A 22,711-nucleotide genomic window follows, 5' to 3' on the forward strand; every position below is an offset into this window, starting at 1 on the left:
ATGAGGGAAATAAGTATTTGACCCCTCTGCAAAACATGACTTAGTACTTGGTGGCAAAACCCTTGTTGGCAATCACAGAGGTCAGACGTTTCTTGTAGTTGGCCACCAGGTTTGCGCACATCTCAGGAGGGATTTTGTCCCACTCCTCTTTGCAGATCTTCTCCAAGTCATTAAGGTTTCGAGGCTGACGTTTGGCAACTCGAACCTTCAGCTCCCTCCACAGATTTTCTATGGGATTAAGGTCTGGAGACTGGCTAGGCCACTCCAGGACCATAATGGGCTTCTTCTTGAGCCACTCCTTTGTTGCCTTGGCTGTGTATTTTGGGTCATTGTCATGCTGGAATACCCATCCGCGACCCATTTTCAATGCCCAGGCTGAGGGAAGGACGTTCTCACCCAAGATTTGACGGTACATGGCCCCGTCCATCGTCCCTTTTGATGCGGTGAAGCGCTCCTGTCCCCTTAGCAGAAAAACACCCCCAAAGCATAATGTTTCCACCTCCATGTTTGACGGTGGGGATGGTGTTCTTGGGGTCATAGGCAGCATTCTTCCTCCTCCAAACACGGCGAGTTGAGTTGATGCCAAAGAGCTAAATTTTGGTCTCATCTGACCACAACACTTGCACCCAGTTCTCCTCTGAATCATTCAGATGTTCATTGGCAAACTTCAAAGGGGCCTGTATATGTGCTTTCTTGAGCAGGGGGACCTTGCGGGCGCTGCAGGATTTCAGTCCTTCACGGCGTAGTGTGTTGCCAATTGTTTTCTTGGTGACTATGGTCCCAGCTGCCTTGAGATCATTGACAAGATCCTCCCGTGTAGTTCTGGGCTGATTCCTCACCGTTCTCATGATCATTGCAACTCCACGAGGTGAGATCTTGCATGGAGCCCCAGGCCGAGGGAGATTGACAGTTCTTTTGTGTTTCTTCCATTTGCAAATAATCGCACCAACTGTTGTCACCTTCTCACGAAGCTGCTTGGCGATGGTCTTGTAGCCCATTCCAGCCTTGTGAAGGTCTACAATCTTGTCCCTGACATCCTTGGAGAGCTCTTTGGTCTTGGCCATGGTGGAGAGTTTGGAATCTGATTGATTGATTGATTGCTTCTGTGGACAGGTGTCTTTTATACAGGTAACAAGCTGAGATTTGGAGCACTCCCTTTAAGAGTGTGCTCCAAATCTCAGCTCGTTACCTGTATAAAAGACACCTGGGAGCCAGAAATCTTTCTGATTGAGAGGGGGTCAAATACTTATTTCCCTCATGAAAATGCAAATCAATTTATAACATTTTTGACATGCGTTTTTCTGGATTTTGTTGTTGTTATTCTGTCTCTCACTGTTCAAATAAATCTACCATTAAAATTATAGACTGATCATTTCTTTGTCAGTGGGCAAACGTACAAAATCAACAGGGGATCAAATACTTATTTCCCTCACTGTATTTATTTGTATTTGTATGTGTATATATATATATATATATATATATATATATATAAATGTGTGAGAGAAAAAAACATGGGGGATTGGAAGTGATGCAGTCAATTACATTGATGGAAGTTATAATCTATCTGCAATTTTAAAGCTGATCTATCCCCTAATACATTTTTTATTTTTTTTATTTAAAAAATCCTGGTACATGCAAATGTACGTGGTGAATAAAGGTGTATATGATTCTAAATATTATTTCCATTATACCCATTTTCACCAGATTTCACCTTTGACCATTGAAAATATTCTTAAAAATCTAAACGTAATGTGACATCAGATCTAGCATGGATGACAGCCTTTAACACACAAAAAAATCAAGCACTCCTTTCAGGCTGATCTACTATTATACACTAGGTTCTATTTGTAACTCATTTCACCTGTGCATGCACTAGCCTACTAGGCTGAATGGTATTTAGTTGTACTATGCAGTCATCTTGTGGCAAAACGAATAAACTAACTTCCTGCTGTCTTCATTATTCCATATACCACGGAAAAGTTACTGCAAATTAATAAAAGGCTTTAATTCTTTCATGAGCCGTGTTAATATAGCAAAGTACAAATTAGACAGATATTGAGCTACGGCGCTTTAAATTACTGTACAGTCAAACATAATACGACGTAGCCGAAGATATGTATAACTAACCCAAGATAGTTCACCTGTGTCGTTTACAGCGGGAGCAAATGAAGCATAGTGGGCAGAACAAGTAAGGAAGTGGCAAAGCCAAACACGAGCTTGCGAGATCCTATTGGCGCGTTGTAGCAGTATTTGCATATTTCGGCTCAGTGAAGTGCGCGTGTGCACAAACTCAATTCGACCTCGCACTCCTTCTAAACAACGCAATTGTCTATAAAACTTAGTGCACTGTGTTCGTAACATATTCTAGTTTTGGGAACATAAAAATGTATTGAGATCAGATGTTTCATCGATGAGAAAAGTAGCAGAATGTCGGCCCAGTTTCACTTAGTTCCATCCTCTCCCACTACCCGCGACTGGGCTTCCTCTTACTGCCATATATGGTGAAAACGTTCTAAACGGTTGCTTCAGCTTTTTAGCCCCTGTGACGTTTCTGGGTTAGTTTTACCCCTTCTGTCTGACGTAGCTAGACGCTCCCAGTCTAGCTATTTTTGGAGTGGTTCTTCATTTCTTCGCTTCCTCCATTCAGTGGCCGCGCCTTGCTCGACGCACACACCGACAACCTAGCACTCCTCTGTCTTCTTCTAGAGGTACATATCCCAGCACAATGACCGACCAAGGGTTATCAGACGAGGCCGCGGCAGCAGCTTGCAAAGATGGAAACCCAATTACGAAGGTGAGTAAGTATAGGTAGCAGCCCACTCTTGAATTCTGCCCAAATGGAACTCTCATACTAAAGTTAGGCCCATAGGCCGGTTATGCAGTTTCATAGTTTGTGAGCCCAGGTGAATGTCTTCTGCCAGAAGCAACGTTTGCAAAAGTGAAATTGCTTTTACTGTTTGCGGCTTATTTATAGGTTTAGTGCACTCTACTCATACACCGTCCGCAGTTCTATTGACTACGAAACTCTATACTTCGAAGTGACATTTGAACTTTGGAGTGGTACATCCTACCATGTATGTTTGTTGTCTCTGCCAGCACTGATAGTGTATGCAGTTGCAACACAGTAACTCACACAGTAGTGTAGATTTTTCTCCCACTCTTCTTCAGCTATTGACACACACTTATAGATAGGCAGCAAATGTACTTACTAAATTGCATTACACACATTACATTAAGTCATTTTTGTTATGTAATGATGCAGTTTTGGGATTATTATTATGTTTCTTTGCCAGCCAGACCTAGCCTAGGTCTGTGACAAACAAGTCGTGTGTTTAGAGCTTGTGTTATGCCCATCATTGAGTGGGAAAGTAGGCCAGAGCGGCCCTGTATTACTGATACTTGACTGTATATCATGCTACTACAAAATCCCCTCTACAGTATTTGTAGTTGCAACAGTTCTTATAAAAATTATCATATCGCACTCGTGCACATTTCCGGCTATTATGAAACGACGTGCTACCTTTTGTAGCGTTAATAATAATACTAGCATATTCTTTTAGCAGAAGCAGAGTTGTATAACACCAGGTCGGTTGCTCAGAAATAACACCGCTGCTTGCACGACGCTGCCAGTCATAAGAAGTGTATGCGAACAACCCTAGGCTATTGTATAAAGCTAGTTATAAACTGGGTGGTTCGAGCCCTGAATACTCCGCGTTGCGTCGTGCTTAAGAACAACCCTAGCCGTGGTATATTGGCCATATACCACACCTACTCGGGCCTTATTTCTTAACTATATGGTGGTATTCAAGCTGAGGTTAAACAACAAATGCAAACCGATATTTTCATTAGCTAGGTTACCTAGCTAACGTTAGCGTGTTTGTACAAAGTCCAGCCTCCTAGCCTCTGACAGAAAGTAGCTAAAACCAGTATAAGCTGAACGCTAGCTAGCTAACGAACAGGCAAGTAAAGGTAGCTAGCCAATGAATGTAGTTTTGTTTTGATTATCTAGCTAGCTAACGTAAAGTTGCACCAGTCGGATGAGAGCTGACATCCCGGAGGACCTGAGCCCTAGGACCATGCCTCAGGACTACCTGGCCTGATGACTCCTTGCTGTCCCCAGTACACCTGGTAGTGCTGCTGCTCCAGTTTCCACTCTTCTGCCTGTGGCTATGGAACCCTGACCTGTTCACCGGACGTGCTACCTTGTCCCAGACCTGCTGTTTTCAACTCTCTCTCTACCGCACCTGCTATTTCAACCTCTAAATGCCCGGCTATGAAAGGCCAAGTGACATTTACTCGTGATGTACTGACCTGTTGCAACCTCTACAACCACTGATTATTATTTGACCCTGCTGGTCATCTATGAATGTTTGAACATCTTGGAGAAAAATCAGGCTTTAATGGCCATGTACTGTTATAATCTCCACCCGGCACAGCCAGAAGGGGACTGGTTCCTCTCTAGGTTTCTTCCAAGGTTTCTGCCTTTTCTATGGAGTTTTTCCTAGCCACCGTGCTTCTACATCTGCATTGCTTGCTGTTTGGGGTTTTATGCTGGGTTTCTGTATAGCACTTTGTGACATCTGCTGATGTAAAAAGGGCTTTATAAATCAAATTTGATTGATTGGCTAGGCGGTAACGTTAACCAACAAGCAAGGAAAGCTAGCTTGCTATACTTTGCCAAATAAGGTTTTTCATATAAGACTGAAGTCACAATGTGTAAACTACTGATCTAGACACTTGCCTGTAATCGGAGCACAAACAAGCTAGCGAACGTCCTTGGCTGCTATGATAGCCAGTTAACGTTAGCTAGCTAGGTAGTGTTAGAAATTGCGTAATTCAAATCTGGTATTGGAATAAGAGAAAACATAATCAAGAGATATTCAATCCAAGCTAAATTTATTATATGCAAAATGTATGTATGATAAGTATGATGGTTTGTATACGGGCTCACTGAAATACCATGCAGGGCAGACAGAGAACTAATCCATTGTTCTGAGTTCTTCTTCAAATACTCTGACAGAGATAGTTCCCACTCTCTGCTGGCCAATCAGAGTAGAGACTGAGCGTGGTTTAGACTTACTCAGCCAATCCGTTGGCGCACCGGCTGGTCCCAGCCTCTTGGCGCTCCACCTGTTGCACACTGTTGCCAGGCATACGTTTTTATCATAACAACCTGTGGAGTTAGCACCCAAAAGACACCATTCCACTGTACTGTGAGTACCTAGTTCAAGGACGGTTCACAGACAACGGTTCACAGACAACAAAGAGGCAGTTTTTGTATCTGTAAGAAATACAAGTCTTATCTGTCCTACCCCCTAACGTTCCTCACATGAATCACAGCCTGTTATGTGAAACAATTTATATCAGTATAGTACAAACCCATGCTTATCATTAATGCATTCCTTCTAAGCTATTCATCACATACAGATCCAATTATGAGAAAATAGAACCCCACAATAGGCAACGTTAGCTAACGTGTATGCACCACAATATATCATACTTTCTTACACAAAACATAGCTAGTTAACGTTAATTATGTTAAGTTTAAAACCACCAAACATGGAAACTGCCATGTTGCTCACATTCATTTGCATTGCACAGACCAAGCTACGGACCGGTAAGACGGGGTAGCCAGATTTCAGACAGGACAAACACTGCAGGTAGCTACGCTACATTTCCTCGACGAAGAACCAAGACCACACAAACCATAGCCGAGAATACACATTTTAAGCTAGTTATGAACCGCATATAGTAAACGGTTGAACCCCAAACGCACATGTAAATGAACCTCAGCTGTGCATGCTAGCATCAATTTACCAGGCTCTACTGAGAGCATCGCTGTTTCAAACGTGTAGAATATATTCCAGCTCCTGCATAAACTCTCTCTTGCCGTCTTGTCATTCTTATAATTCAAATTTGTGCTGACTGATCAACACAGTGTCAAGTTATTTTAACCTCTTAAGGATCGGACCCTTAATCTTTTTTTGCCTAAAATGACATACCCAAATCTAACTGCCTGTAGCTCAGGACCTGAAGCAAGGATATGCATATTCATGATACCATTTGAAAGGAAATGTGAAATTGATGTAGAATATAACACATTAGATCTGGTAAAAGATGATGCAAACAAAAAAACATGCGTTTTCAATTTTGTTGTTCCATCATCTTTGAAATGCAAGAGAGGCCACGATATAATATTGCAGTTTAGTCGCAATTTAGATTTTGGCCACTAGATGGCAGCAGTGTGTGCGCAAAATTTCAGATTGATCCAGTGAAGCGTTGCAATACTGGACTATTTTGTATGAAGTCTGCCTAAATGTGCCAAATTGGTCAATTGATACATTTTCAAGTACATAACTATAGAGGACCTATGAAAATTATATTGTAATACAAAATGTAAGTTTACACACTCCCAGGAACATACTGTAAATTGGACAATGCAGTTAGATTAACAATAATTTAAGCTTTCTGCCCATATAAGACATGTCTATGTCCTGGAAAGTTTGCTGTTACTTTCAACAGTCATGCTAATCACATTAGCGCACGTTAGCTCAACCGTCCTGTGTACAGGACACCGATCCCGTAGAGGTTAAAGTGTGTTCACAGAAAATCTGAAGTCGCCATGCACAAGTAAAATGTAGTCGGGGCTGCACATGGTGCACCAGGGTAAAACAACATCAGAATCATTGCTTGCAGGACATGCTGGGTGCCAGCCTGGTCTCATACACTAGATGAAACGTAGTAAATGTAAGCTATGTTTGGTATGGTTACATAAGACCGACGGTTACATGAGGCAAAAACGAGGGTGGTTGGTCGGGGTGAAAGGATGGGCGTGTAAAGCGTATGTCTAGCAACCCAAAGGTTGCGTGTTCTAATCTCATCATGGACAACTTTAGCATTTTAGCTAATTATCAACTTTGCAACTACTTACTTTTTTTTTTTTTAGCTACTTTGCAAATACTTAATGTTAGCTAATCCTTCCCCAAACTTTAACAACTTTTAACCCTAACCCCTATCCTAGCTAACATTAGCGGTAGCCACCTAGCTGTAGTGGGGCAGGTTGAGAGCTTCAAGTTCCTTGGTGTCCACATCACCAACAAATTATCATGGTCCAAACACACCAAGACAGTCATGAAGAGGGCACGAAAAAAGCCTATTCCCCCTCAGGAGACTGAAAAGATTTGGCATGGGTCCTCGGATCCTCAAAAGGTTCTACAGCTGCACCATCGAGAGCATCCTGACTGGTTGCATCATGGCCTGGTACGGCAACTGCTCGGCCTCCCACCGCAAGGCACTACAGAGGGTAGTGCGTATGGCCCAGTACATCACTGGGGCCAAGCTTCCTGCCATCCAGGACCTCTGTACCAGGCGGTGTCAGAGGAAGGCCCTAAAAATTGTCAAACACTCCAACCACCTTAGTCATTGACTGTTCTCTCTGCTACTGCATGGCAATCGGTAACGGAGCGCCAAGTCTAGGTCCAAAGGCTTCTTAACAGCTTCTACCCCCAAGCCATAAGACTCCTGAACAGCTAATCAAATGGCTACCTGGACTATTTGCATTGTCCCCGCCCCTCTTTTACGCTGCTGCTACTCTGTTTATTATCTATGCATAGTCACTAACTCTACCTACATGTACATATTACCTCAATTACCTCAAAAAACCTGTGCCCCCGCACATTGACTCTGTACTGGTACCCCCTGTATATAGCCTCGCTGCTGTTATTTTATTGTTGCTCTTTAATTATTTTTATTTTTAACTTCAGTTTATTTTAGGAAATACTTAAAACATTTTTCTTAACTGCATTGTTGGTTAAGGGCTTGTAAGTAAGCATTTCATTGTAAGGTCTACACCTGTTCGGCGCATGTGACAAAGAGAATTTGATTTGAAATTCTTAACATATAATATGCATTGGAAATGTGTAACATATTGTACAAATTGCAATTTATAACATATCACTGCGAAATGGATGATGGACATCCACAAATTAATATATACACTACTGGTCAAAAGCTTTAGAAAACCTAATCATTCAAGGGTTTTTCTTTAGTTTTACTATTTTCTACATTGTAGAATAATAGTGCAGACATCAAAACTATGAAATAACACATGTAGTAACCAAAAAAGTGTTAAACAAATCAAAATATGTTTAATTTGAGATTCTTCAAATAGCCACCCTTTGCCTTGATGACAACTTCGCACACGCTTGGCATTCTCTCAACCAGCTTCACCTGGAATGCTTTTCCAACAGTCTTGAAGGAGTTCCCACATATGCTGAGAACTTGTTGGCTGCTTTTCCTTCACTCTGCGGTCTTATTCATGTCAAACCATCTCGATTTGGTTGAGGTCGGTGGATTGTGGTAGGCCAGGTCATCTGATGCAGCACTCCATCACTCTCCTTCTTGGTAAAATAGCCCTTACACAGCCTGGAGGTGTGTTGGGTCATTTGTCTTGTTGAAAAACAAATGATAGTCCCACTAAGCCCAAACGAGATGGGATGGTGTATCGCTGCAGAATGCTGTGCTAGCCATGCTGGTTAAGTGTGCCTTGAATTCTAAATAAATCACAGACAGTGTCACCAGCAAAGCAACCCACACCATAACATCTCCTCCTCCATGCTTTACGGTGGGAAATACACATGCAGAGATCATCCGTTCACCCACACCACGTCTCACAAAGACACAGCGGTTGGAACCAAACATCTCAAATTTGGACCAAAGGACACATTTCCACTGGTCTAATGTACATTGCTCGTGTTTCTTGGCCCAAGCAAATCTCTTCTTCTTATTGGTGTCCTCTTAGTTGTGGTTTCTTTGTAGCAATTCAAATCAAATCAAATATTCAAATCAAATTATCTTGGTCACATGCGCCGAATACAACAGGTGTAGACCTTACAGTGAAATGCTAACTTGCAAGCCCTTAACCAACAATGCAGTTTTAAGAAAGAATACCAACAAAACCCACAAAAAAATACCTATTGTGAGGCTATATACAGGGGGTACCGGTACCGAGTCAATGTGCGGGGGCACCGGTTAGTCAAGGTAATTGGGGTAGAGTTATTAAAGTGAATATGCATAGATAATAAACAGAGTAGCAGCAGCGTAAAAGGGGTGGGGGGGCAATGCAAATGGTCTGGGTAGCCATTTGACTAGATGTTCAGGAGTCTTATTGCTTGGGGGTAGAAGCTGTTTAGAAGCCTCTTGGACCTAGACTTGGCGCTCTGGTACCGCTTGCCGTGCAGTAGCAGCGAGAACAGTCTATGACTAGGGTGGCTGGAGTCTTTGACAACTTTTAGGGCCTTCCTCTAACACTGCCTGGTATAGTCCTGGATGGCAGGAAGCTTGGCCCCAGTGATGTACTGGGCCGTACGCACTACTCTCTGTAGTGCCTTGCGGGCGGAGGCCGAGCAGTTGCCATACCAGGCAGTGATGCAACCAGTCAGGATGCTCTCGATGGTGCTGCTGTAGAACCTTTTGAGGACCCATGCCAAATCTTTTCAGTCTCCTGAGGGGGAATAGGTTTTGTCATGCCCTCTTCACGACTGTCTTGGTGTGCTTGGACCATGTAAGTTTGTTGGTGAAGTGGACACCAAGGAACTTGAAGCTCTCAACCTGCTCCACTACAGCCCCGTCGATGAGAATGGGGGCGTGCTCGTTCCTCTTCTTTTTCCTGTTGTCCACAATCATCTTACTTTACCTCCTGGGGGCGGCCCGTCAGGAAGTTCAGGATCCAGTTGCAGAGGGAGGTGTTTAATCCCATGGTCCTTAGCTTAGTGAAGAGCTTTGAGGGCACTATGGTGTTGAATGCTGAGTTGTAGTCAATGAATAGCATTTTCACATAGGTGTTCCTCTTGTCCAGGTGGGAAAGGGCAGTGTGGAGTGCAATAGAGATTGCATCATCTGTGGATCTGTTGGGGCGATATGCAAACTGGAGTGGGTCTAGGGTTTCTCGAATAATGGTGTTGATGTGAGCCATGACCAACCTTTCAAAGCACTTCATGGCTACAGACGTGAGTGCTACGGGTCGGTAGTCATTTAGGCAGGTTACCTTAGTGTTCTTGGGCACAGGGACTATGGTGGTCTGCTTGAAACATGTTGGTATTACAGACTTAGACAGGAAGAGGTTGAAAATGTCAGTGAAGACACTTGCCAGTTGATCAGCGCATGCTCGGAGTACACATCCTGGTAATCCGTCTGGCCCTGCGGCCTTGTGAATGTTGACCTGTTTAAAGGTCTAACTCACATCGGCTACAGAGAGCGTGATCACACAGTCATCTGGAACAGCTGATGCTCTCATGCATGTTACTTGCCTCGAAGCGAGCATAGCAGTCATTTAGCTCGTCTGGTAGGCTTGTCACTGGGCAGCTCGAGGCTGTGCTTCCCTTTGTTGTCTGTAATAGTTTGCAAGCCCTGTCACATCCGACGAGCGTCGGAGCCGGTGTAGTACGATTCGATCTTAGTCCTGTATTGACGCTTTGCCTGTTTGATGGTTCGTCGGAGGGCATAGCGGGATTTCTTATAAGCTTCCGGGTTAGAGTCCCGCTCCTTGAAAGCGGCAGCTCTACCCTTTAGCTCAGTGCGGATGTTGCCTGTAATCCATGACTTCTGGTTGGGGTATGTACGTACAGTCACTGTGGGGACGACGTCATCGATGCACTTATTGATAAAGCCAGTGACTGATGTGGTGTACTCATCAATGCCATTGGAATATGTTCCGGTATTCTTCCGGTCTATGCTAGCAAAAGTCCTGTACCTTAGCATCTGCTTCATCTGACCACTTTCTTATTGACCGAGTCACTTGTGCTTCCTGCTTTAGTTTTTGCTTCTAAGCAGGAATCAGGAGGATCAAATTATGGTCAAATTTTCCAAATGGAGGACGAGGGAGAGCTTTGTACGCGTCTCTGTGTGTGGAGTAGTTTAAGTTTCCCTGCATTAAAGTCCCCGGCCACTAGGAGCGCCACCTCTGGATGAGCATTTTCCTGTTTGCTTATGGCCGTATACAGTTCATTGAGTGCGGTCTTAGTGCCAGCGTCGGTTTGTGGTGGTAAATAGACAGCTACGAAGAATATAGATGACAACTCTCTTGGTAGATAGTGTGGGCTACAGCTTATCATGAGATCCTCTACCTCAGGCAAGCAAAACCTCGAGACTTCCTTAGATATCGTGCACCAGCTGTTGTTTACAAATATACATAGACCGCCACCCCTTGTCTTACCAGAGGCTGCTGTTCTATCCTGCCAATACAGTGTATAACCCGCCAGCTGTATGTTATTCATGTCATCGTTCAGCCACGACTCGTTGAAACTTAAGATATTACAGTTTTTAATGTCCCGTTGGTAGGATATTCATGCCTGTAGTTCGTCCATTTTATTATCAAGCGATTGTAAATTGGCCAATAGTATCGATAGCAAAGGCAGATTAGCCACTCGTCGCCGGCTCCTTACCAAGATCCCTGATCTTCTTCCGCGATATCTCCTTTTCTTTCTACTGCGAATGACGGGGATGAGGGCACTGTCGGGTGTCTGGAGCAAATCCCTATCGTCCAACTCATAAAATAAAAATTATTTGTCCAGTTCAAGGTGAGTAATCGCTGTTCTGATGTCCAGAAGCTCTTTTCAGTCATAAGAGACGGTAGCAGCAACATTATGTACAAAATAAGTTACAAACAATGCAGAAAAAACATAAAATAGCACGGTTGGTTAAGAGTCCATAAAACGGCAGCCATCCCATCCGGCGCCATCACAAGAATCGACCATGAAGGCCTGATTCACACAGTCTCCTCTGAACATTTGATGTTGAGATGTGTCTGTTACTTGAACTCTGAAGCATTTATTTGGGCTGCAATTTATGAGGCTGGTAACTCTAATGAATTTATCCTCTGCAGCAGAGAACTCTGGGTCTTCCTTTCCTGTGGCGGTCCTCGTGAGAGCCAGTTTCATCATAGCGCTTGATGGTTTTTGCGACTACACTTGAAGAAACTTTCAAAGTTCATGACATTTTCCGTATTGACTGACCTTCATGTCTTAAAGTAATGATGGACTGTTTCTATTTGCTTATTTGAGCTGTTCTTGCCATAATATGGACTTAGCCCTATTTGGTAAAAGACAATCTTCTGTATACCCCCCCTACCTTGTCACAACACAACTGATTGGCTCAAACGCATTAAGTTCCACAAATTAACTTTGAAGAAGGCACACCTGTTAATTGAAATGCATTCCAGGTGACTACCTCATGAAGCTGGTTGAGAGAATGCCAAGAGTGTGCAAAGCTGTCAAGGCAAAGGGTGGCTATTTGAAGAATCTCAAATAAAATATATTTAGATTTTTTGAACACTACATGATTCCATGTGTTATTTCATAGTTTTGATGTCTTCACTATTATTCTACAATGTAGAAAATAGTAAAAATAAAGAAACCCTTGAAGGAGTGAGTAGGTGTTCTAAAACTTATGACCGGTAGCGTACCATACGACACGTAACATATCATACTAAAAGGAGTATTTTGGGTTTACATTGGATATACTTACAGAATAATACGAAATAATGAGATCATGTTGCAGCAGCGTGTAGTCAAAATAAAAAAATGCTTGCCAACTTGGTTAACTGCACGATTAAATGAGTCAGTTTTCAACAAATCAACTGTTTTAGACTATTGTATTTTAACCAAGCAAAATAAATAAACGTGCAATCACTACTGAGTGAATTAACTAAAACAATTTGGAACGAATGCTTCCAGATTTTTAAATGGTCTGTCGAAGTCAGTGTTGAGAACGGGATCCAGTGTAATGGTTAGAGTTCCCACCTGTGGATCAGAACATTGCAGGATCGCCTCCTGGAGGAGATGTTTTGACCATTCTTTCGTCAAAAGTTTTGACAGCCCCCTCCCGACACACACATTTATTTTAATTTATTAGGTGGCTCTCATAAGAGCCTTTGGGTTCGTGGAGTGGCAGTGAGTGTGGCGTGTGTACTGTGTGTGTCTTGCTAGAACGGAGGAGAGACCAGCTCTCAAGGCCTTGATACATTGGACATTTTTTAGGCAATGTTGCTGGCAACTGAATGGGATATGAGACACTTGAGCAATTAGCACATGGACATGAATAATAGATTTCATATGACGCATAAATTAACTTAACTAAATGTCCCCATTTATTTACTAATCGCCTATAGCTTGTTGTTGCCTGCCACATCTGTACTGGAATGTATTACCTAACAGACAAGCAACAGAGGTCTTACTGCTGCCCTGGGCATCCACTCTACCTACTGCCAGTCAAGTCAATGGCAATGCAGACAAAAGGATATCTAGATTTAGAAAACGTTTTACTTCACAATTCTAAACAAGGAAGTGTAAAGCTAGCAAGCTAGTTAAACATACAAAAGACAATCTAAAACTAAAATGTACAATCTACATGGCTGGCTAGCTAGCGAATTAGCCTGTTTGTCCCATTGACTTAGCATGGGTTGCAGTTAGCATGCTAAATCAATTACATTTGTGGCAGTTAAACATGAGAATCTGAACACAGTATGTCTGTATTAACGTATCATTACAAAATATTGTAGTGGAGCAACATATGAGAGGTGAATGGTCAACATTTCAATTCAACATGGGAGTTGTTTTTTTCTCTTGCCTCAGCACAGCCATGTTTTCCTAAATACTTTGGAATAGCAGACCAATATCTGCCCTCTGATTGGAGGATTCCTACAAATAGCCTACTAGGTGGAACTGACAAACGATGTAAATTCATTTACAGATGTACCTGTTTTTCAATGCTCACTTCTTTTTGAGGTGAAACATGAGTCCTAGAATTGGGAATAATTCATAGAATTGTGAATTCTGTGGTGTTCCAGGATTTCATGATGCAGCAGACCATGCTGAGGGTGAAGGATCCGGTGAAATCCCTGGACTTCTATACCCGGATCATGGGAATGACGTGAGTGCCAACCATATCCCCACCAATGTTATGTGTCTGGTCATTGGATCACAAGAAATACAGTACCTCTGCTCTCTCAAATAAAATGTTAACTAGATGAATTTTATGTAAAAGCCAAAGTAAATTGGTTTAGGACGAGCAGTTATAAAAATAGAACGAGCTGGAGGCACTTATTTAGTAAACGTAACAATTACTTAATAAAGTGAGTTATTTTGGGCAAAATGCTACGATAAACTAGCTTTGGTACCTGACTGGTCCTGCGCTCAGCAATGCTACATTGGTCTTGGAATGACGATGACAAGTTGGTTAAAGCATTAACCTCTACGGGATCGGTGTCCCGTATACGGGACGGTTGAGCTAACGTGCGCTAATGTGATTAGCATGACTGTTGTAAGTAACAGCAAACTTTCCAGGACATAGACATGTCTTTATATGGGCAGAAAGCTTACATTCTTGTTAATCTAACTGCACTGTCCAATTTACAGTAGCTATTACAGTGAAGAAATACCATGCTATTGTTTGAGGAGAGTGCACAACAACAAAACATTTATCACAGCAACTGGTTTGATACATTCACCTCTGAAGGTAAATAATGTACTTACATTCAGTAATCTTGCTCTGATTTGTCATCCTAAGGGTCCCAGAGATAAAATGTAGCATAGTTTTGTTTGACAAAATCCATTTTTATGGAGTCTCTGGCTCCACACCCACCCTGCCCGGCCATCTAGATGTGTGAAAGTTAGTGTATAAGCTAATGATCCATCATGTATTACATTACTGGGAGTGTGTAAACTTACATTTTGTATTACCATATAATTTTTGTATGTTCTCTCTAGTAATGTACTTGAAAATGTATCAATTGACCAATTCGGCACGTTTGGGCAGACTTGATACAAACTTTGCACATACACTGCTTCCATCTAGTGGCCAAAATCTAAATTGCGCCTAAACTGCAATATTATATTGTGGCCTTTCTCTTGCATTTCACAGATGATGGAACAAAAAAAATTAAATGCATGTTTTTTTGTTTGTATTATCTTTTACCAGATCTAATGTGTTATATTCTCCTACATTAATTTCACATTTCCACAAACTTCAAAGTGTTTCCTTTCAAATGGTATCAAGAATATGCATATCCTTGCTTCAGGTCCTGAGCTACAGGCAGTTAGATTTGGGTATGTCATTTTAGGCAAAAATTGAAAAAAAGGGTCAGATCCTTAAGAGGTTAAACAAATGGCATAACCCTGAAACCAGCCTGAACTCTGAGCTCAACACATATTGAGCGCAGCTGTCAGGCTGGTTCATGAGGCTACCTACTGGCACCCACGCTGACAATAAGCAAATGGTAAAACACTACAATCCTCCTGACGCATCAGTATAGAGCAGATACTTAGCAACATTTATTTTGCTCAGTCTGTCATTTTCCAATATATAGTGCTCTTTTCTCCTCAAATGCAGTCATTCAACATGGGTACCTTTTGTCTCTTCCCTCAGGTTACTGCAAAAGTTTGACTTCCCCTCCATGCGCTTCTCCCTTTACTTCCTGGGTTACGAGGACAAGAAGGAGATCCCTGGCGACGTGAAAGAAAGAACGGCCTGGACCTTCTCCAGACGAGCCACCATTGAGCTCACCCAGTAAGGCCGCTTTGGATTTTGGGCGATAGGCATTAAATCGCAAAAGCACTCCTCACTATTCACAAGAGGCTTGGGCATGATCAGAAGGTTTATGATAGGGGACTCTTACTCCAGTCCTAGAGAGGGACTACAGGATGTGCAGGGCAGGGTTTCATTTTAGCAAAGAACCACGAACCATAAAAATACCACAGGCTGATGATCGCGGTTCAGAACGAAGACAATCATAAGTTGATTCCTTGAAATGGTTTTGTTAGTGCTGGCATGGTGCGAATTACGGAGGAGCCAGGGGGGCTCAGCTCCCCTGAATGAGACGTTGGCTCCCCTAAATGCAACAAAAGTCCAACTTTGAGGGGTCTCTAAATAATGCCAATTTAACCATTTATCCTATTTGTTTAAAATGCAGTGGTAAATATGAAAATGAAATGAACACCCCCACCTCTGTTATGGTTTAAACCATTTATGTATGTGGTGGCACTGTCCATTCAGTAGTGCTGAATATTTTGCCTCAGCTGAGCTCCTTCGCATAGATTTTCCTCATTTGCTATGCATCCTTGATAAAAAATGGCCTTCATTCCAATGTATTAGATGCATCTGTTGATTTATCATTGTTTGCTTTTTTAAGTCAGCTGTTTATAGCGCTCATTGCTTTGTTTTTCAGGTGCGCGCGGGTAAAAAAATTGTTTTACTGGATTACCTGATAATTATTGACAACTAGCCTACAGCTAGACACCAATGCGCATCCAATCCATCCAACAAGTATACGTTAATGACAGTAGGCCAATAGTTGACTCTTTCAGTTAGAAGCATTCAATTTTACAATGGCATACATTATTTTGGATTTGTGTGCCCATAAGAACTGTTTTTACGGCAAAACATAATGTATTGTTACGTAGGTATAGTTACACTTACAGTGCGTTTTCCGAGATCTCCAAGATCTCTGATTCGTACAGGGTTTAAGTTCAATGTTCTAATTAAATTGCTAAATGCTTAATAATGACAAATGACACTGTCATTAATATAAGGAAAGGAATGTAGTGTTATGTCACACGATCTGTGAAGACTCCAAGCATTAACTCATTAATTATGGACAACTCATGAACGAGGGTGTAAAACATGCTTTGATTCAACTCATGTATCATATTGAATGTAGGCTACCTATTCTGCATGTTCGTGTTTAAATTTACCCACCCTTTACATTTTTTATTTTTTTTTGAGCGGCAATTAGTTTACCCACTTAATTTAAAAAATACACTGGCTACCGGTAGGCCTATTTGAAGTTCACGGTAATACACATTGTAGCCTAGCGTAATAAATTGACCTTGTGTGTTTAGGGTGACCATACTGTTTTTCCCGGGACAGTTTCAGCCCCATTTCAGGTGTCCCAACTTATCAGGCTACAAAAAATGTCAATTTGTCAGCCAGACACACATGTCTATTTTGTAACAGATGTCTATTTCCATTCATCAAATGGCGTGAGTAGACATGCAGTTTGGATGCTGGAATTATTTTGGAATGGACTAACATGCCTACTTTTTGAAGTTATTTGTTTGACAATCAGATAAATGTCTTGACGGGTTGTGTTCATGCCACATTAAAATGTCATTTATTTTTGTGTTCTTACATTCCTGTAATTGATCAATAAAGTTGTATTGAATTATTTTTTCTGTGCCTCCTAGTAACTGGGGCTCTGAGAGTGACGATAGCCAGTCTTACCACAACGGCAACTCGGACCCTCGTGGCTTTGGTGAGTCTGTACTCTACACTGAAGCTCAGTAATCATCCCCCGCTTTACATAAAGTCTGCTGGAATAATCCATTATTTGTCAGTTATAATGCATTGTAAGACTTCACATTGACATGTTTGACCCACTTTTTTCTTATTGTATATCTGTAAGACATTAAACTTTAAAGGCCCATGCATGCTTATAAAAAGTTATAAAGCATTATATCTGCAAGCTTCCTTGTTACCCACCCTGCCATTTAAATATGTTTTGGCTTGTTATTCATCCCAATGGATAAAGTCTTTGTTCAAGACTTGGAGAACAGCTGGGGGTATTTCTGAAAGTCGTTGAATTGAGTTGATTGAATAACCGCATAAGTGACGTAAACTAGTTAGTCAGCAATGTTCACTCTCACTCATCATAGGGCACATTGGAATTGCGGTGCCTGACGTCTATGCTGCCTGCAAGCTGTTTGAAGAGCAAGCAGTCACCTTTGTCAAGAAGCCCGATGATGGTAAGAGTAGCCCCACAGTACTACTCATCCTTGGCTTTTTTGTAAGCAATATCCGGGTGTGTGTGAAACATTTGCTTGGTTTCATTGAAAAATATTTATGCCAGATGCATAAACAACAACTCTTGAGGATTGTTGTGCTAGCTAAGCTGCTGGTATTCTCAATGGTGGTAGTGTTCATAGCTTAGCATGTTGCCAAACAGGTGAGGGAATCACCATTTAAGTGTCATTTTATATTTGTCTAGAGTTCTCTGTACAGTCATACTCCGTCATGTCAGGTAGTTAAAACATCAGATTGGGCTACATGTAAACATTACTAGAACTGTCTTATTTAAATTGGCAACATGATAGATACTTTTATGTGAAATCAATGGAGGCACTTGGAGGCAGTTTTGGTCAATAACATTACCACTTCATGGCCACATTGAGGGCACGTGATTTCTTATTCAACATGTCAGAGAGGCATGTTTGTTCTACATGACATATCAAAGTTCACAACGTTGTGCCTTGCTGAACGTGGCCCAGGTGTTACTGTTGGCGGGTATGACTAACACCTTTTTTAATGTGTATCGCTTCAGTCACAGGGAAATCCATCAGCCTCGTGTTTTTATGGTTATTTATGTGTGAAACTAGGCAGAGAAAGACAATGTCCATTTACTGGAGCTTACAAGAAAAGTTATTTATTGTAAATTCAATAAAGTAAATGGACATTGCAATTATTCTATAAATAACTTTTCTTAGATGCAACAATTAGTTCATTTAGGATATTTCTTCCTCTGGAAATGTTTTCATTCAGCTCGTGTGCTCTTTGGATGTTTATTCTACTCTTGCTCCAATGTGTATCCTGACATAGAAATGCTCCTGATCATATTATCTCATGGTGTTGTCTTCTACACTACTCCATTCTCTTCTCTCTCTTTACCCCTCTATCGCCCTCTACTCTGCTCTTCTCTCAGGTAAAATGAAGGGGCTAGCATTTGTACAGGACCCTGATGGCTACTGGATCGAGATTCTCAGCCCCAACAACATGGTCTCCATCACCTCTTAAAGAGGCAACAAGGGTTCCCTCCCGACGGGATACAGTGCCGTGGCGTCATTTGGGATGTAGATTTTGCCAACAATTTAGGAAAACCAACCCAGTTCCACAAAGGATACTTATGGGAGTAGCAGTGACGGGGACAGAAGGACAAGGCTCACTTTTCTATTGTCATGAGAGCTCGTGGCAATGAAATGCAGCCCGGCATTGGGCAAAGGGACAATCGTAAAGAACTAGGGTTTGATTTCTCATTGAGTTTAATGGCCTAGCATAGGTTCGGCTGACATTTTGTTTGTCTTCAGCGACGCCTAACTTAACCTTCTAATGTGCAGTAAAGCTAAATGCCACTGTTCAAAGCTACAGTTACTGTTGTCTTTTTCTTTAATTTAGTGGTAGTCTTGGCAGATTGGATTTCTGCTGTGGATGCCACCACCATGCTGTCTAATGAAGATGTCATATTGTGGAGTCTACCTTTTCTGCAGACTTATACAATCAACAAACCTGTCTTTTCGGTTTTACTAGTCCTGGGCCCGGTTTCCCAAAAGCATCTTAAGGCTAAGTTAATTGTTACAACCATAGGATCCTATGGTTCTAACGATGAACTTCGCCTTAAGATGCTTTTGGGAAACCGGGCCCAGGGGCTGTATCCACAAAGAGTCTCAGAGTAGAAAAGTTGGTTGTGAGTGCTGAGAAGAGACATTTTACTCTGGAGCAAATTAGGGTTATGTGCCTTGCTCAAGGACACATTGACAGAATTTTCACCTTGACAGTTCGGTATTCGAACCAGTGACCTTTCGGTTACTGGCCCAACACTATAACCGCTAGGCTAACTGCCGCCCTATAACCACAGGCTAATAAATTATCAAATTTATTTCGATTATTTAATTAACCTACATCATGTTATTTCAAATATCCATTTGGAGTGCAATAACATGTTAAAATATGCCTAAATTGGGCAATTAACACAGGCCTAGATGCTTTTAACTTTGATTTTGTAAGATTAATAATGTATATGCAACATTATAGTCAAGTGATCCGATGCCAACTTACCAAAGCGTGTTGATATAACTAACGGGCGCAACTTTGGTTTTAGAAGTGACAGCTTTAATATTGCAGATTGTGGCTTACATCAATGTAATTGTCTGCATCATTTCCAATCCCCCATATTTCTTTGTAAATATATATATTCTCCCCTAATTGGATTAAACTAATGGACAACAACACTGAGGCTTCTACTTCCAGCTTATATATACATTTTACAGAAGTTATCTTTTGTTTGTTTTTAGTCCCATCCTTCAGCTCCACTCAACCCCTCCCATCTATCTCTGAACACCATTGCCATATTTTTTCAACTGTGCTGTTTCACAAAAGTTCTGAATCTTTCTATTCTCAGATTCTAGTACACCCTCCATATAATTAATATCATATGCCTAATAGTACTGTAGAGCTCTTTTTACTTGCACTCAATATAGCTGGGTCACCCAGTCCTGCCCCTAGGGGTCCACGGCCCTGTAGCGCCCCAACACACCCCACTCAGCTTTAGGATCTTAGTGAAACATTAATTATTGGTTTCAGGTGTGTTAGGCCAAGGCCAGAGCGACAACAGTACAGCAGACCCCCAGGGCCAGGACTGAGCAGCCCAGCAGCTAGGGATTGTCTGAATAGGTACAGTACCTCCCCTGACGTGCGCATGTTTTCAGTACAGACTCCTTTTGTCATACAGTATTCCATATAAGGCATCCAGAAAGACCTTATGGAAGTTTCACAGTATACCCTTAATCTTAAAACAAATCTAGTGATACTGTACATAACTTAACAGTTCTTCCATACATTGTGGGGGGATAAACAACCTTCCAATTAATGGCAATGCATCTATTAGCCACTATAAATGCTAGGTTACACAGTTTCTTCTGATAAGTCTCCAGTAGCAACATTTCCAAACAAAAACAGGGAGAAGGGAGAATCTGTAGACATGCTGAGATACTCTTTTCCAGCCTTCACAAGACCACAACATATGCAAATATGTCCCGTTTTGTTCTTTAGACCTCCAGCAGAATAATACAATGTCTGAGTGCATGATTGTTTAACTGGCATTAGGTACATTCTATGGATGGTCTTAAACTGCAGTAATTTATGTCGGAGATGATATGAACGTGACTGGTCATTCTAACATATCTGTATCATCATCAATAGCGTCTCCCAGGTCTTCCTCACATTTTTGTTTTACATGTTTCGTGTCATCAGGAAAAGCCTCAACACTTGATACAGTTTGGAAATCAACTTTGGAGGTTTGTCTGACTGCCTTAAAATAGCATCTGGCTTGTCCAGTGTTTGCTGGACAGAGAGAAAAGTGTTTATCTGCAAAAAATCACTTCACCTCTGTCACAGACTGGTCTTCCCTGGATGCCTGACTGCCGAGACCTCTGTCACCATCTGATCCTCCTAAAATTAGGCATGACAAAGAATTACCTTGGTGTACATTTATACATGATATAATCCAAGAATATAATCAATGGTTCAATTATTGAAATGACCATAATGCCCAGATCCCAGACTGTAGCTTTAAGCTTAAACTGCTGTCCTGTAGCTACTGTAGGTCTACCCATCAATTCAAGATGGAACTTTGTATCATTCACTGAATAAACTGCAAAATTGAGCTCCGTATACTGGTCTTCCATGACTGTCTGACCCTGTGGGGACCCCTGTCACCATCTGATCCTGCGAAGACATGATGAGCATAGTGTTGTGTACTGACTGCACTAGAGGGCTGGATGCCTGCGGGACTTGCGGGTCCCGACAGAGATCATTGCGACGCGGTCGGCATTTTTCATGCTGCAGTCGGGAGCGGGCAGTCAGACAGACGATTTTGAGATGAAAATATGTTTTGTTGTCTCACAGATTATTTTGAAACGGTCCTCTTTCTGCTTTGTATGCGTTAGCCTACCTATTGTATTAAAAGCACTTTTTTTTTGCAGTACTCACACAGAATTCGCTGCTTCAACTGCAGTACCTCTCCTAGTTGGGCGTGAGAGTTCAAGTGTGAATAGTATGTGTGGTCTCATTGAAATAGAGTAGGCTGTCTACATGGGCGGAGAATCACGTGGCAGTTGAATATGAAATTATCTTAAATATGATTAGACTGTAGTTTACTACAGTGTATAAATAAATATTGATAATGAAAAAAAGTGGAGGGCGCTCAACCAAAGTGCAATCAATTTTTTTTGTCATGATTGAAAAGGAAAAGGTACAACGCGCACATAGGTTAGGCTACTATGGTGAGCGAGTATTGCGCCTTTCCATTTTCAATAAGTATGGATTACCCATTTATTTGTCTCTGCCTGCAAATCGTCCACCTAAAAGGTAGGCTTTATCCTATAGGACTATGCAAAACGTAGCAAGTGTCGCTGTCATCATTCTCGCTGCTTCCAGTTCAGTAGCAACACCTACGAGAACAGGTGCGCGTTCTCAATTAAATAGAGTAGGCTATAGACTATGTATACACACCTATATTTCTCCGTCTGAAAATTTTCCCACTCCTAAAAGGTAGGCTATAAAAATAACTCGAGAGAAAGTGCAAGTCTCCAACTATGTCTAACATATTGGCTGACATAGCCCAGTAATACAATGTAAGGACCATGTGAGACTATGGTAATTTAACCTATCTCTGAAGTTATTTTTGCGGATTTGATATTGCCGATAGGGAGCAAAATTGCTGGGACCATGGCTGGCAAGTGAGTTGCGTCACATACGCCTAAAATAACATTGCGAGACTGCGGTTGGGTTTGGACCAGTTCTTGCGACAGCGGGTGCAGGCGGGAGCGGGATGAAGAAATCTGTCTCGCACAACCTCTACTGTGCATCATGACAGTGAAGCCTGTGACGT

General features: G+C 41.8%; 1 protein-coding gene across 1 annotated transcript; it reads left to right on the forward strand.

Annotated features, from left to right (window-relative positions):
• Positions 1–2,630: 2,630 nt before the first annotated feature.
• On the forward strand, positions 2,631–21,484 carry LOC311145239 (lactoylglutathione lyase-like). The gene is made up of 6 exons (XM_084181473.1): positions 2,631–2,794; positions 13,844–13,926; positions 15,421–15,561; positions 17,238–17,305; positions 17,706–17,795; positions 18,749–21,484. Exons 1-6 carry the CDS (start codon positions 2,726–2,728, stop codon positions 18,838–18,840), a joined length of 543 nt encoding a protein of 180 aa, XP_084037599.1. The 5' UTR covers positions 2,631–2,725; the 3' UTR covers positions 18,841–21,484.
• Positions 21,485–22,711: the final 1,227 nt, after the last annotated feature.

The sequence above is a fragment of the Coregonus lavaretus genome (assembly GCF_964263955.1).
Source record: "Coregonus lavaretus genome assembly, chromosome: 18".
NCBI classification, from domain to species: Eukaryota; Metazoa; Chordata; class Actinopteri; order Salmoniformes; family Salmonidae; genus Coregonus; species Coregonus lavaretus.